The sequence below is a fragment of the Dermacentor albipictus genome, chromosome 3 (genome assembly GCF_038994185.2).
Source record: "Dermacentor albipictus isolate Rhodes 1998 colony chromosome 3, USDA_Dalb.pri_finalv2, whole genome shotgun sequence".
In the NCBI taxonomy this organism is placed as follows: Eukaryota; Metazoa; Arthropoda; class Arachnida; order Ixodida; family Ixodidae; genus Dermacentor; species Dermacentor albipictus.
In genome coordinates, this window is record NC_091823.1 from 85,280,323 (window position 1) to 85,297,032 (window position 16,710).

At 41.4% G+C, this 16,710-nt stretch overlaps 2 protein-coding genes across 3 annotated transcripts in view; one reads left to right on the forward strand and one right to left on the reverse strand.

Annotated features, from left to right (window-relative positions):
• The window catches only part of LOC139057445 (phosphatidylserine synthase-like), a 29,856-nt gene extending 26,012 nt beyond the window's left edge, over positions 1-3,844 (reverse strand). The window contains exons 1-2 of one of the 2 annotated variants that reach the window (XM_070535740.1): positions 3,517-3,844; positions 1,142-1,291 (exon numbers count right to left, since the gene is read on the reverse strand). In XM_070535740.1, the coding sequence (XP_070391841.1) occupies positions 1,142-1,291; positions 3,517-3,686 (320 nt within the window). In that variant the 5' untranslated portion in view covers positions 3,687-3,844. The remainder of the gene's footprint in view (positions 1-1,141; positions 1,292-3,516) is intronic. The other variant, XM_070535741.1, reaches the window with a different exon arrangement.
• A 273-nt stretch (positions 3,845-4,117) lies between these two features.
• On the forward strand, positions 4,118-15,027 carry LOC139057446 (transcription termination factor 3, mitochondrial-like). The gene is made up of 5 exons (XM_070535742.1): positions 4,118-4,428; positions 5,128-5,659; positions 9,900-10,133; positions 12,649-12,739; positions 14,674-15,027. The coding sequence occupies exons 1-5, from the start codon at positions 4,301-4,303 to the stop codon at positions 14,949-14,951; spliced, it is 1,263 nt and encodes a 420-aa protein (XP_070391843.1). The 5' UTR covers positions 4,118-4,300; the 3' UTR covers positions 14,952-15,027.
• The last annotated feature ends 1,683 nt before the right edge of the window (positions 15,028-16,710 follow it).

Below are 16,710 nucleotides of genomic sequence, written 5' to 3' on the forward strand. Positions count from 1 at the left end.
TAATGTATGTTTTGAATTCAAACTATGTGCAAAGACAGAAAAAGAGCGACTCTCAGACTTCACATGTCTAAGTAGACTAGGTTTATTTAGTTGAAATTAGTAGTTTTAAGGAATATTTTGTTCACAGTTGTTTGGCCAAAGGCTTATGCTAATTTTTTTGGTTGACGGCAGTTCAACATTTTACTGTTTGAATATATTTAATGCTGCCAGGGATGAGGAAGTTGTGTTGAAGGTGTCATACTTTTCAGGTTCTAATAGTAGTTCTGATGGCACTGCCTGGAGATTAATAAACTCTTAGGCCACAACTTCTACTACAACTGATGTCACCAGCAGAATGATGCTGTGCCATCTACAAGATTTGAGCAATTTCTTTTTCCCCATACATTTGCAGTGCTGCTATATAGGACACTAGGTGGTTGTAAGTTCTGTGTGCCAATGTGTAAACTATGTGGCGTTATCACTTCAACGTCAATGTCGACACTCACATCATCGATGCTTTCAATGTTATTCTCCACCAACCACTTGAATCTCAATGTATCCTCTCTTGTGGGCGTGTGCCATGTCTAAGGCTGATCATCATCATCATGTACGTCTCCTTTGAGTCGCCTACACTGTTTTCACGAGCATGACAACGAGAAATTGCACGCCAACACACCGCCGTCTTGGAAAGAACAATTTCTCTGTGATGCACATGTCATCCTTGTCCACTACTGTATGCTTGTTCAGGCCTCCAAAACACATGCACTGGCTCCGTCACTCTCACAGCCTGTGTGGAGTGCAAAATCTTGCAGTAAATGCCCAGCGCTGTTGTTGCACCAGAGCCCAGTGGATAGCATGGCCAATGCCAAAATGCACCAGTAACATGGGTTGGAATCTGAGTGGTGCCAGTTGTGGATAGTGTTCTTTTTCTTCGCCCTGTGGCAATGGTGAAGCTAGGGCTGACGAGGTGACCTGACAACAGCAAAAATGGCCTTTAGGTGTTGTCAGCATAATGAAGTGGACGGATGGCACGAACGGAGAAGGCAAGCCCAATTTCGAGCACTTAACTGCTGTCGCAGTAAAATCAGTTTTCGGCACTGATCTCTGTCCCAATCAACAACTCAGCACTGCAGACAGTAAAACATGCAAAGGCCTGTCCTACAGTGAGGTCTCTCCTGAGTGCACACAGGAGGCTGGCATCAGAGATGGAGAGCCCTTTTTGGATGCCAAGCAGATAGCTTCGAATTCAGCTCCCAGAGATTGGGCTGATGGTGCCACCAAGAGTCTGGATGGTAAACCACAGGAGACAATACTGGAAAGGAACCCAGGCCAAGTTCTGTATAATGGAGTTGATTAGCATGCCATCTGAAAGCCTAGTGTCAGGACTTTAGTTTTCAATGTAAAAATAATGTAGTATGGGCACGAATACAGTGTTAGAGTGTTCAGTATATAAATGCATTGAAACAATTGCATTGAATTTTGACATTGTGTCATTGCAATTAATGAAAAAAATGTGTCCTGCATGTTTTCAGTCACATCATTATCTACTTAACCTAATGAGTGCCCATGGCATGCTTCTCATCCTATCACAGTGAAAAACAAGTGTGTACTCCACGTAAAAGCTTGTGTGCTCAGGTTATATGCTTTGTACACATGATAAAACAGCACATCGACCAGTGTAGGCTCTGCCTACATACCCATCAGAAAAAAACAATTCTAACATGTTACTTCTTTTGCATATAAGCTTATGCTGAAGGGCAACTTAGTCATGCTTGCTTAAGGTGCATCATCACAAGTGTGCACCTCTTAAGTTTGCACAACACAAAGCCGGCACAGTTGCCGCATTGCCCATGTGGTGCTGTAGAAACTGGTCAACAGTGCCCTCCTTGACGCATTCGCCTGCTTCGGGGAAAACGGACTGGTGCATGCTCAACATACGCACAGAGCCAAGGTGTATGTATAGCTTTCAGCCATGCTGTTGTATGGATTATGGCAAGCTTCATGCACAGTGGGCACTGTCACATCCTCTGCACTTTGTGAGGGAAGCAGACTGCTTCTCACAATAAATGCGTGCAGCAAACCAGAAATGCTTGAGTGCAATGCGAGTGACTGAAGTCAATGAGCAAGTAAACTGTATGAAAATTAGTTTTACCTGAATGAATGAACAGTCACATCTAATGAAGATAGCTGATACAATCACTGGAGATATAGGACAAGATCAGTGGTAAGCGGTTGTTCTGCAAGAGGCAGTCCATAGGACCAACTGGTACGTACCGACACTGAATGCTGCTAAACAGACAGCTGAAGATATGCTTTTGGTACAAAATGTTGGTTGCCACATGGATCACTGGTATATGAGGAATGGAGTGAAGGTAGCTCACATGTGCAAGTACGATTGAGTCGCTACAAATTATTAATATCACTAAAACACTGCACGCAGATAGGAAAAGAAATGGGCGGTGGAGACACAGCGCTGTTATTTGTTTTCATTACAGTAAACAACTAGAATGGCAAGCAACATTCCTGTTTAAAGTGAGGGCATGCAAGCTTACGAATTACTTGCTGTTGCTCTGGTACACATGACTACAGTAGCTTAATGGAACTATGTCAAGTCACTGGGTTCCCTTCCATACCTACTGCATGTTGCAGTATTTGCTATGTTTGCAACAAAACTTGCTAAACTGGTGAAATGCAATGTTTTGCGAGAAGAATACATTACCCTGCTAAACTAATGCACATTCCCTTATGTTCTCATTGCTGCACACTGTTCTGCTCTTGAAGAAATTCAGAACCATTTTTAATGAATTACCATTTGCTTGTGGTAGTCTTGACTGAAGCGTTTGAATGCAAAAGCCGGTAATGTCAAGCTGGTTTCTCATTTTCGTGTTGCCGTTCAGATTATATATATATCGAGGTTTCTTTCTTTATTTAAAATTTTTTGATTTATTTGTTTACTTGTTTATTTGCTAGCTCTATCTTTTAACATATGAATGGACACTGGGCTCTATTTAAGGTGAGTATATTAGGCAAATCACAGTTATCAGTCGCTGATATAATTGCACGGCGAGTGCGTGCAGGAGCAAGGTAGCTAATGTTCCAAGTGATACTCCATGCGAAACTGATCGACGCACAGCGCGCAGATGCCTTCGAATATGTTTTAGATAAGCAGTGCGCCCCGTAAAATGAGCGTTATGAAACGTGCAAAAACAACATTTAGACTATCTTTTTTTTTCTTTATATATCCGTTTCTTTCTACGCTTTATTCGCTCTCGCGCTGTAAAATGATCTAGCTTGCTCTCCAGTTCTTTTGATGAACATACAGGTTAGCGCTGTTTCTTTAGTCGCTGCCCTCTGCTGCCTTGAACAAAACCGCTTAACGACAGAGCCAGATGCGAAGCGATGCGTTTTTGGCAGCATCTGCGAAATCCTACAGTTGCTGCAAAAGGCGCACATTCGCGATCACGTTTCTCGCCGATTAAAAAGACGCAACGCGCTAGTTGCGCTCCTCTGGAAGAAAAATGGCAAGAAATAACTCACCGTGTGAAGGCGAAGTACAACAGCACAATGATAGACACTGTTAACAGTGTAATTGTGTGAGGTTTGTAGAAGAAATCCAGGGAAATATCGTCCACTGTTCGCTCGTTGATAGAGCCGAAGAAGTCGGGCTTCTGACTAGCCTTTGAGACAGCACCTTTCGATGTGCCCATTGTGAATGTTCATCACACAGGTCGTATTTCTGCAAGCTGGACTAACCGGTCGCTGCTCAACCGTGACTACGTAGGTTTACAGCTGGACATAACAAGGCGCAAGAAAACCCTGCAGCAAGTGATCAGACGAACTGGTGAACGCTGAATGGGCTGAATCGACTCACGCCATGCCTGAGACTGGAGGAGGGAGAGGAGAGATGTGCAGCATCCTCCTCTCGGTGGGTCCGCAGAGAGTTCGAAAATGAAGCACAGATATTAAAAAATTTGAGAAATTAACGTGTTTCTGTGCAAGCTTAAAAAAGTCATTGGAGTTCGTCGGAATTGTGCGGACAGTTGTGGGCGTAAAGCTTTGCGCAATCCGTGAACCTGCGCCAAAAGCCTCTGCTACGGCGCGCTCGCTATGTATAACCAAACTAATTTGTTTTTGCTGTTTTTTTTTAAATGGCGGCTCCCTGCGTAGGCATGGTTCCCATGGTTTCCTCTTGGCGGTCCTTGAGAAGAGCAAGGGAGCAGTGACATTGATCTTGTTTCACCATAACCGTTTCATAACGCGTTTGACGAGTTGGAGCATACAGATATATATATTTTCGTCTTAGTTATCAGGCAGTGCACAGATGGCGTCTGCGGCCTGTCGGACATGGCTCGCATCTTCGCGATGCCTGCGCGGTCGCGGAGTCGTCGTAAAACGGGCGCATCTCTCCTCTTTTAAAACCCCTGAAGGAGCTGTGAAATTTTGCTCTACGTATGTAGATTTCTATCCGTATTAGCTGAGTGTTCAGCTCGTATTCTATGTTGCCATTCACGTGTAGTGTATGAAACCACTCAAATTATTGTTACCATTACGTGAATGTTTCATAACATTGCACACACGGTTGTTAGAACATCCATAAACTCTTGCAAGCTTTTATCCTACACTTCTTCAAACTTGTGAGTCCCTCAGCATGCATCTTGCAGCTTGTGACCGAACAATAGCTACTTAATTCTCATTTCGGCAGTTACATCGTGACATGCACTTTACCGGTGAATGTGCGAAGTTGCATCTTTGAGGGAGTCATAGCTGCTGAAGTTACGGTCGGTACGTCGTCACATTTTGCAAGTCTTGCACAATCGGCGCAGCTCGATGTAATGTAAATCTCTCGTAGGAACTTGGAAAAAAAAAATGCCGATTACTGACCGCAAGGAACTTTGTAATTGATGTTAGTATTACGTTTTTATAATGTAGCATTGTAGAATTTTTTAATTAATAATTTTTTTAACGTCTGTTGAGGTTTCCGCAGAACATAAAATTTATTCGACTCTCATCAGAGGTAGCCTTATTTCTTGAGTTACTCATCTTGTCCGGTTTTTGCTACGTGTCTGCATGTACATCTAAGCTGAGTGTTTTGCAGTAGGTTCCGTTCAAACTGTAGCATACACACAGTGTTACCCTTTTCAATTTCAGTCACATCACCAGCAAAGATGATGCCACAGCATCGAAAGAACCACTTGACAGTATTGGGGGCCCTGAATACTTCAAGTCACTGTATTATTCATTGCACGAAACATCGACACACTCAACACCTTCTCAAGTCAAACCTGCTAGAGACGAGAGCCCAGGAGCTGCTGTCTTTCAGATCCCCAATATTGCTGGACTGGACAGTGACGACCTCAGCACACTGCAAAATGAAATTGCCCGTGAACCAAAGCTGGATGCACTGTCAACAAACATTGATGCAGAGTTTCTTGATGAGATGGGACCTGCTCTTCCAAAGGCTTTTAATCTGGCTGCATATGCCAACAAGTCCGCTACAGTGCAGCGGTTTGTGCAACTTGGTGTTGACTTGTCAGTGTTGGAAAAGAAAGGCCTTGGGCAGGAGATAATCGAACTTGATTTTGAAAAGGATGTGGAGCCAGTGATTCAGTTCCTCATATCACATGGTGTGCCAGCTGAGCGACTTGGTTGGTGGTTCACTAAAAATCCGTATCTGTTTAAGGTAAGAGTGTATTCTCTCTTTAATTTCAACCTTCCAGGAAATTCTGTGTCCCAAGTTGGCAGAGTAGACAAGTGCATGAACACTTTCCCTCCCAAGGCAGCTTTAACATTATGTAATGTGTTATTTCCTAGAAGCCTATTTTACATAGCATACCTCTTGTCAGACTTGCTGTGTGGTCAAACTGCTTTTGAGCAACTTTATCAGATTTAAAGGTGACCCTTACCAACCACGTGTTGCACAAGATTGGGTACTTGAAATACTGCAGTGAGAAACCTTGCCACTCAAATTTACAAATGTCTCAAACAAACATTTTCATGTTGTATTCTTTGAAAATATGTATTTAAAGGAGTAGTGAAATCAAAATCTCACCTTCTCTTTTGCACAGTAGGTAGCAGATATGGTATTGCTAGGTTTCTACCTTTTCAGATAAATTCAATGAAAAAAAAAAACACACCTGCTAGTAAAAAATTAGCAATTCGGAGTTTTCCAAAACTGAAATCAAAGCTCCCAATTGTGTTCATGCGACTATATCATGACAGCTTTCGCGGAGAAGTATGAGAAGCAGAAGGCGTTCTTTGGATCAACGAACCCCTCATGCACGACCCGCTCATCAAGTGGAGGTTCCTAAATAAAAATTAAAATGAATTACACTGAATATTTAAGAAACTAGAAGCTGGGTCTACTCTTTCGCGTGATATGTACCATGCATGAATTGCCATGCGCCTGCGGATGCCAAGTCTATGGAATGACACATCTGCGACAACTTTTTCGTGAATGTCAGCTGCATGTTCGACATTGTAGATGATAAAAAGCGTTGTGAAGTCAAGCAGCTTCCAAGCTCTGCTGCTGTTGCAAAAAAAGTGGAACCATGCAGTTATGCTTGGTACTGCCAAGTTCAGGCCATTGCTTGTCCGTCGCTCCCCATGGCACCCTTGCTGGTCTGGGCTCCTGGCCCTCAATTCTCTGTTCATGTCAGGCCACATGTTGCAAACAAGGCTCTCAACAACGGCTCCATATGTACAGGTTTATTTACACGTGTACATATCACCAACAGCCTCGGCTGTCACCACAGTCCTTGGCTCCAACTCTCTCTTCGCTCTCCCTAAAAAGGCCCGAATTCCCCGTTTTAAGCAATTTGATTAATAAGGGAATTCCACTTATCTGCCCCTTGGCAGCGTAGGGCCACTGAACTCTGGCAATCACAAGCAGTCTTACAAGCACGTACTTGTCATGAACCAATGGTTAGCTCAAATCAGACCAAAATGTTTCTTTCGGCCACCCCTATTGGTTCCTTTCGCTCTTTCCCGCTTTTCTCTGGCCACTCCTTACATTGTGGCCTCACTTCAAAGCAAACACAAACAAACCAGCAACAAAAGTACATCATCAAAAGCCAGGACAGCATTTCCCTTCCATTTTTGAATCCGCTCATTACTTGACCCACGCACTCGAGCAAGCTGCACACTGGAGAACACACCATGTAATTGTCTCAAGACAGGCGCTGGCCTACTCTATGTAACGAAGACCGCCTTGGACATGCGACTCCCATCTGCCCGTTAACCTCAAACAGAGCGCTGCTGGTGCGTGCCTTTTTATCATATGCCCAGCTGCCCTGACACAATGGAGGTGACAGTGGCGAGTGATAGCCAGCAAATGAAGCATTTGTCGGCATCCGTTTGTTGTGTTTGCTGGTTCAAAACATCGTGCATGTATGGTCAACTACCATTGGCTCAATGACACCTGCCACCACCTCCAAACGACCCATCCTACTAGTTGATAGCATGTGCACTTCCCGGGCCCACACACATATGAAAACATTTCTGCAACGTCTCCCTATGGCCATGTACATATAAACAAATAAAAGGTACAACCCAAGGTTGTCGACCTGAACACCGAAGAAATAAAAGATACAAGCGAAGGTCGGCGAACTTAACACATGCTGTGTAGGGAAACATTTCTCATCGCTTGCACTACACCAGCGAGCCATTCTGGTACAATGCTGTAATCATGAACCCATACCTGAAGGCAGTAGGTGTAAATAATGTTGCAAACCGCCATCCCCAGGACAACAGTCATGAACTGGCACCAGTGCTTGACATGTATGAGTTGTTGTTTTCTGCTGTTTTACCACCGTGACATTGCGGTGCCTTGTTGGAAAAAAGTTTCCAGAATGTCGGGCATATGCTGTTGAAGAAATCGCTGAACCTCTAGTTCAATGTAGGATGCTGCACAGACTAGCCTTCCCTTTCACATACCGCACTGAATATCACTGGATATACTGGCTTTTCCTGTATCCATCGCAAGTGTTAGAAGTGCTTTCTTGATGTTTTTGCAAAATGGGAGCATGTGCCACATTGACCAATTCTAACATTGGTAAATATTATAGGTCTCTGAATATTTGACATTTCAAATATAACTATAATAATCCCTGTTATCCAATTTGAGAATTCACTGTTCAAAATTGTCAAGTATTCGTTTCTTTCAAATATATAGAAGACAATAACACTTATTGGAGCCCCGATAGAAACAGAATTATAGATGTGCAGACCGTTCCAAATGATTATAATTTCCAATAATTTTCTTTCATTCAATAAGAATGACTCAATTTCAGGCAGAATATATACGAACTTGTTCCAATTTATTATTTGATGCACTCGATGTGTTCACATGCCTTTAAAACAATGTGCAGTGGTGTATTATTCAAGTTAACTCCTTTCAGTGAGCACAACACTTGCATGGACCTGATAACATACTGTTTTCTTGTTTCATTACTATCATTTCCAAGGTGCTTCATATAATTGAAATGCAGATGTTTATCTGTTACGAGCTCCCCATTTGTTCAGATGTGTAATTGTTAATAGCATTACATACATGCACCATTGTATATAAGCCCGATATCTCTTACTTTTTATTCCTAATTGACTCTATGTAAACTTAAAATTTCATGTTGCTTTAGAAATAAAAGAATATTCTATATTTGGCAGTCTTCTTTCTCAAATATTCGTATTCAATTTGGAAATATCACTTTATGAAAACGCTTATTAAATATATGAACTGAACCATTACAGTAATTTTTAGTGGCGATAAATCCTTCTGCTATTGTTAAATATGACAAAATAAGCATTCCTGCACTTCAATTGCCCTTCGACCCTTTTATTTTTATTTTTGTCTAGACTCTTTTTTAAGGATGAGCAAGAGATGTACGGCAAATAAGGCTAGAAATACAGAAAAATGCAAAATTTCATTGCACCATAAAATAAAGCTTTAATAAAGTCCATTTTCTACATAAAAAAGTAACTCCGGGAGACGCCCTCCAATTTTGCCCCAAGATAAGCTCTAAATAGTGAGAACCTAGATGTTGCAAATTATACGGTACTATACAGGTGATTCATTATTTGTCCTTTATATGAATATCTTGAGTATCCAGAAGCCAGGCACTATAAGTACATAACCAGCTCTGAACAGTGCATTTTCTGAAGCTATGGCAAGCCTCATGACGTGAATATCAATAGCGAAAATTTTTCACTGTATACATACCAGTGCTCTTCAAGCTTTTGTACATACATTCTTGCACTTAATGCATCCTGTAGTTGCCAATTTTGCTGGACTTATAACCTCCTGTGCCTGCTTAGTGACGTCACTCTGCTATTGATTACACCAAGCTACCTTAAGAAACCACAACCTCATTGTTAATACAGGTATTAAATTACTTATTGTGCACTGGCTGATTCTAAAGTGCAAGAGATTGCGGTTAATTACACACACAGTATTTTAAAGAATAAGACAAACAAAATTTTATCATCATCTCCGCATGTGTAATTTATAATGATCAAGAAGGCTTCGTCACTGTCTGCAGTGATCACATTGTGTGCAATAGAACTGGAAGCAGGCTTTTTGGCACTGTTAGGTTGCCCTGCACAAGCAGTGACGTAGTCAGGGTGTGAAGCACCAGGCAGATGTACCCCTTCAAAAGATATTTCTGGCTACGCCACAGCACACAAGGTGGTCAAACTCCCACTCACGGCACCATTGAGCCAAAGGTAGGCCTTCAAACCATGGGAATAATAGTTAGGAGAAGAATAAGCACTACCAGCTCCTGCACCACTGCTTTATTTCCCCTTCTAGAGCGATGTGCACCATCTTGTGTGGGCTAAACGAGACATGTGAAAAAGCACACTTGCAGAATTTCGCATACCCATAACCTTCTTTTTCTTAATCCTATTCCTTATTGTCAACCCCCTAGCAACCTCTGGAGAACCTTCAGGTGCGAATCGATTACCTGCTGTCGAAGCGCTTCTCGCAAGAGGCTGTGACACGCATTCTGAGCAATGCACCACGGTTCCTTGCCTACCGTGTGAAGGACATTGACCAACGCCTGGGCTTCCTGCAACGTGTTCTATCACTGTCTGGTGCTGAGGTGCGCCATATCGTTACACGGTTTCCCAAGCTGCCAACGTGCAAGTTATTTGGAATCGAGGTAGGAATATCTTTTTTTTTTTTAATCAGGGGTGTGCATAGGATGAATGGGAGTTGGCCTTACGAATTGAATTAAACAATTTCTAAATAGCAAAGTCTAAGTAGCAAATAGCCCCGTTTCTAAATAGCGAAGTAAAAAAAAAAATGGCAGTTGGTGGTTAAGAGGCTTTGCAACACCTTTCTTTGTCTTTTTACTTGTGGTACCAAGTAATAAGTGCTAAGCCAATCGACCAGCGTGGCCTCTTAACGAGATTGTGTGTCTTGTGGCAAGATGAGCAAGCATAAGTGTTCCTGCATGGCTCTTGTATAGCATTTGCACCTTGCTACTGCTAATAGATTCAGTCACAGTTGATGCAAATAATCCCCGAAGTTATTTATATATATAGGCACACATGGGAGGGGGCACACATGCAAACACAAATTTATGAATTTAAGTGATGTATTTATTTGTTTGGAATTGCAGTTCTTTCACTGTCATCAGTTCATTGGAACATCTGAATAAGGAGAGAGTATTGGCAGGTTCGTTTCAGTGGCTGGGTAAAGCACATCCCCAAACAGACTTCTGAAAAAAAAAAAATGACAGGATGAAGAATCCACACAGTTGTGCATGGATATTTGAGTATTGCAGAAGTATCATGTGCCGTATCAGACATGCTTATGTCCATTTGCAACTGTGAAATGAGGGGATAGCAACACTAATGCCAAGAACCAGCCCTGTAGGTGAGAGGTGTCACAGGGCCTCTTTGAATGGAAAAAAAAAAGTTCACCGTTATCACTAGAGTAGTTAAGCGTACTTGTGGGAAAAAGATCTCTCGAAATGCTTTCCAGTTACGCTTGTCTGGAAAGAACTGCTCCAGCTGTGTAGGTGCAGATTTTCTCATCTCAACAGTTGACGTAATGGTAGGCTCATGAGGCTAACAAAGCAGAGGGGACGTGTGCCCTTGAGCATGCATAATATCATCTATAAATATATAGAAAAATGCATGCCGAAAAGCCCATAAGTGAGAAACTAGTAGAATTGAAACACAGTCCATGTGACCTAAGTGATGACAAGAATAGAATAAACAAACATTGCATGGCTAAATATTTGAAAAATCTTTAAGTTGTGCACTGACGCAAGAGTAAAAAATGGCTTCTAATAACTGTTAAGATAAGGAACTACTTAAAAATAAGAAATGTGACAAAAACTGGTTGAGCATCATGAAATGAACAATTAGCGTTCCACAAATTGACTTAATGAACTTGCAGATATTATAGGTATTTGAGGCCCTCAATCAAAATTCTGCTGTCAGCAGTTGGTCAAATTCATATTTTCCTCTTATGTTCAACAAATTTAAGTCAGTTTAGCAGTTTCCAACTGATAGCACTTGCGCATTTCACATGCACTTGTATAGGGTAATTAGAGTTGATCCACGAGATCAGAAAAAACATGTTTTAAATTTCTTGTAATATCTTGTAATAGATAGGAAAAACATCACGAAAAAAAAAAAAAAAAAGCAGGAGCTTGTTCTAACAGAACTGAGTAGTGTTTGGACAGCAGGTGCTAAAGGTGGTGGCGTTGTTGTGCTTGATATTTGAGCATTTTTGCAAAGATGTCGGAGGAACTTTTCTGGCTCTTTTCTCATGTCTTGCAAAGGGAATGCTAGCAGATAAGCAAATTCTATATATAACTGCCTTGCCATGATGTGGTAGTTTGGTTAGGTTAATTCATTGTTGGGCTTTGTTATAAATATGAATCTTCAGTAGCTCTGATGCCATACCATAACTCTGGAGCTTCTTCCAAATTCTTTGAACTTCTCACAGACCACCACCGCATCACTGTGTTCCAGCATCCTGCAGAATGAACACAGTTTGCCTTCTGTGCAATTACATGCTTCTGAACTTAACATTCTGCACTCTTCAGTTTAGCAAAGCAGATTGGCTTGCATAGGCTGCTTTGCTTCTAGAGCATTTCATTCCTCCCAACATTATCTATAGAAACAGTTCCAAGCTGGGCTGCATGTTGTTCATGAAAGAATGAAGGTGTGGGAGAAGAGAACAAGTGTGCTCATATTGCCTGTTAAACAGTTTTAGCTCAATGTTCATCGTCCACTCTGCACAGATCTGTGCAAATTAAGAAGTTGCACACAGACACTGCTAGTGGGCGTGTGCACAAGGTCCACGTTGGCAGACAAAAGCAAAACACATCCCTTGCTCCACTGCCGAGCTGGTTGAGTGGGACACTGTAAAAAATGCAGAATGAACACAGTTCTTCACAGTGTTCCAGTGCAGACCATAAGTTACACTGAGCAGGAACAGTTTGTCTGTGTTCACACATTTTTGGCCTATGCACAATGCACTGTCTCTAGGGCCACAGGTGTACTGATGTATACTGTCATGATATATGTGCTGGTATGCATGCCAATGGAACTGTAGAGCATGGTTTCTGTTGAGCTTTAATCTGTAAAAAAATGCTGTGAATGTTGGTGTTCATTGCTATCATGCCTTGTTTTTGCCATCTCTTTTATGTCTGGCAGCGCAACGCCTTTTCAATAAAGGAGGAGATGGGATTCACCATGGCTGAAATGAAGCAGATGATCATGGTTTGCCCAAAGCTCCTCATAAGCAGTAAGGTGTTCATTTATTTGTTGTGCCATGAAAAAAAAATTGCCTTTGTTCTGGGACCTCCGTATTGTGTGGCACAATACTTGTGAAGGTCTTGTCATATTTGTTACTTTGCTTTCATAGCATCATAAAGATATTTTGAACTCATTGATGCAAATTGCTATTTTGGAGAGATAACTGGTAGTGAAAGCAAACACATGGTAATTGTGACGTGACGTGACCTCCTCACTGCTGCCTGCTTCAGGATGGAACATAGATGTCGCAAAGACTGTTTCAAACATGTTATTCGCTCTAATGATGCACTAGGGCCAATTTACTTCGATGCTAGGTTCCCTTTTCTTGCGATTATGAAGCAGAAATACGCTTTGTTATGTAGCTAGCGAAGCTAGTGAAACTTTTATGTCTGCCAGGCTAAAATCTGAAAAATTTTGGGTTGGCACTTAGCACGCTATATAGCGTTACCTGCTTCATATATTTCTGAGAAAAATACAGGAAAATATTTGGTGATGTTACTGCAGAAGCTCAACAAAAACCTAACATTTACATTTGTTAGAAGATATTAATGAAAATTTTGTAGAAGTGAGAGCTGGAAATTTTCATAATATATGCCCGTTTGCATAATTTGCCCATTGTATTGAATGGACAAACATATCTTGATGTTCTTGTTGACTTTTTGTGCAGAATATGACTTGAATCCAACACTAACCCCTTCAGGTGCCAGTTAATTCTGTCCATTAAAAAATTAGTTTTGCCACATTAGTTTTGTACCTTCGGAATCATGAAAAGCACACAGATGTAGAATAGATTAAGCATTTTCAATTCTTCAACAAGTTTTGTTAAGTTTACAGAATGAGCACTCCATGCTAGAACCCTCTAAGGCAATATCAGGTATGAGAGCATCAACTTTTTCAAATTTATAGTCGGGTTCACCCTAAGAACTCAGGAGAGGCCCTGCCCAGATGGCCAAAGTGCATTCAGCTGATTGCCTCTGTGACCAAAGAAATAGTCCCACTGACTTGACTGGGCCAATTTCGAAGCGCAGGCTGCCACGTTCTTCATCAGTGGGGTCATCAGCTGTCCGGCTCATGACGTCAATCTAGAGTGCGCACCCATTGGTGAAGGCCTGTGTGCACCCGCCTTTGAGGTGGCAAATGCCACTCCCTTCGACTATAAAATACTTGGAGACTATCTGTTGAGCAACATAAAATATATGCTTGATGTAAAGCATTGTGAAAAACAATTAAAGAAGTGAACCATTTAGAAAGAAGCGTAAACACTTTACACAAATTATTCAAACTTGCAGCACAGGTTCATCATGCATGCGACTCATTTTAAATATTCATTTCATCAGTGCCGTTTCTGCTATACTTTTTCAGAGGGCACAATTGTGCACACAGTGCCTGTTGTGCACACAGTGCCTGAAAGAGTTCATTTTATTCCTTGTATGCTGTCTCATTCGGGCCACCATTTATAGGGAAGCTTTGAAACCCATTCAGGCTAATCCAGAGCTGACACTCTTGTCTTTGTGCGCAGTCTTACTCACAGCTTATGGAAGTTAGGACAAATCTTGCACCTTTTTCACTTCTGTGTTCTTTCCAACACATCTTTCAGTTCTATAGTGAAAGTGTAATTATAACAGGAGAGGTTAATCTATTGGCATGCTTACCTGGGTTATGAAGGAAGTGTTTTTATCACTTTCGTGTTCCAAGGACTTCTACAACAATCATGCATAATATGCATTGGAGGAGTGTTGAGCAAAATGTGCATGCATACACTTTGACATATCAAGGTGCCATGCCTTTTATCATTTAGGCCTGGCCCCTATGTACATGCGTCTTTGTTTGTGCCATTGCACCTGCACATTACATAGGTAAAAAAATTTGTTTTACTCACTTGTCAAATCAAATTTCAATATGTTTTTATTTGCACTGCCCCAGATCATGACAAAATTGTTGGTGCCTTCACCTACCTTCATAAAGAAGCAGGCCTGAGCCATGCACAGCTGATGCAATTTCCGTCCATCTTACGTACACGCGAATGCATCTACAAGCCTCGTCACCAATTCCTCGTCAAGCTAGGCCGAGCACAGTTCGACGCAAAGGAGCCCAACTACGTCTCTCTGAAGGCCTTAGTTTCTGGTACTGATGCTGTGTTCTGTGAAAATGTTGCCAAAACATCTGTGGACAAGTACAATGAGTTTCTAAAGACACTGTGATGTGTGTGGCTGTGAAAAATTTAAAGAAGAAAAATAAATAGGGACTGGGCAGCTCGCCTAGTCCAGTTAATGTAAATTATTGAGTCTTCTTCTTATGTGGTTTTTTAATCCTTTCGACTACAAAGTTAGTTCTGGAAAAAAGTATGCAATATTCTTTATTAGGTACTCTGCTCAATATTTTTATGTCATGATATCTCAATCAAAAATGATCTTTTATATTCCTAAATACTACTAAGGTAACTTCGAATTCTTGCATTTCTCTCTATATTGCCAGCATTAGTATATCAGTTTGACATCACGGATTTCAAAGTAGTATACTCGCATATGGGCAGCTGCGGCTCAGTAAACATTCTTGAAACTTCAGCCTTTGGCTCCTTCAGAATACAAGGTAGTCCGCCTCTACCAATACAATGCTGACTAGGCCTTGGCACAAAGTATCAACATCCATGTCGTCACAACCAAGCTGGTGCAGGAACTTCAAGGTGGCAGCACCACCTATTCTGCTTCTGCATTTTCCCCCACACACAACGCCGCCTCTTGTGGCAGGAGTGGCTTTTTAGCGGCACGAAGATCGAGTGACACTCTTGTTCCTTGCGCAGCACTTCCGGTTCACCTCCTGAGACGATCGGGAAGGAAATTCAAAATAAATCAGAAAAAACATTTTAAAAAATAGTACAGTACAAACTTCATGGGTTTCATTATAGATATGATACCAGATCATAAGTTTAGTTACAAGTTGAGTTACTGAAATGTCTGGAATAATTATAAATAACTACAAATCACTCAGATGGCCAGGGACGAAATTCAGAATAAATCAGCAAAAAAAAAGAACAAATAGTACAGCACAAAATTAATGGGTTTTATTATAGATATAACATCAGAGCATAACTTTAGTTACAAGTTGAGTTACTGAAGTGTCTGGAATAATTAAAATTAATTAGAAATCACTGATTACTGCATGCCAAAGCACAATCATAGACTTCAGACACGCCACGTGAGCACAGCTTTGGCGAAATTCTTGGAAACCTACAAGTAGATAGCGGAAGTAATGGCGTCACTAATGGCATCACACACGACAAGGTGGCATGATATTTAACCAGCTAATTAGTGGAAAACAGTTGCCTCCATGTTCAGTTCATGTGTTCCATCTGCCTAAAGTTAACCTAAAGAACATCAATGCCAAGGTGCAAATGCCACTAAGAGACACCTAAGTCGAAGATTAGGGTTGCCTACAATTTTTATTGATATTGTAGAAAGGCAACATGTTAATATAGCTCAGCTGATTGTTCTCTTAACTGTTCCTTGAAGATGTGTTAAGAAAGCCCGAGGAAGCGACTTACACATGGAAAATGCAAATTACATTTTATGCAGCTAAACTCAGAAGTCGCTCTAGCTGCCGCACTGCTGCAAGACCTGCATGAGCCTCCAGATGTATCTCAATTTTTTGAATATATGTTTTGGAACTTCTTTGACACAATGCTGTAGTCCCAAATGTTGCACATTTTCTTAATACCTAAACACGTTCTCTGTGAGATTTCTAGGAGTCCTTGAAGGAGGATACTTTGGAGCAATGTTTCTCAACCTTTTGACGAGGCTGTATTTGCTTTCTTGATACAACCATGTCTGCTGACCCTTGCTTCTATACAGGGTCCTGAATGTTTCGCTGCATGTGTTCGAAAAAAGGTTTTGCACTCACCGCTGCACTGTTCTTGCTCAAATTTTGCAGAACGATCGCATTTTGGCATCGACTTCGTTTAGT

What these genes read in the sequence shown, in the direction of transcription:
- LOC139057446 (XM_070535742.1), top strand. Translation starts at nt 4,301, where the DNA reads ATGGCGTCTGCGGCCTGTCGGACATGGCTCGCATCTTCGCGATGCCTG. An exon ending in GCAAGTTATTTGGAATCGAG is followed by an intron (nt 10,134 to 12,648) that starts GTAGGAATATCT and finishes TATGTCTGGCAG; the next exon opens with CGCAACGCCTTTTCAATAAA. An exon ending in CCCAAAGCTCCTCATAAGCA is followed by an intron (nt 12,740 to 14,673) that starts GTAAGGTGTTCA and finishes GCACTGCCCCAG; the next exon opens with ATCATGACAAAATTGTTGGT.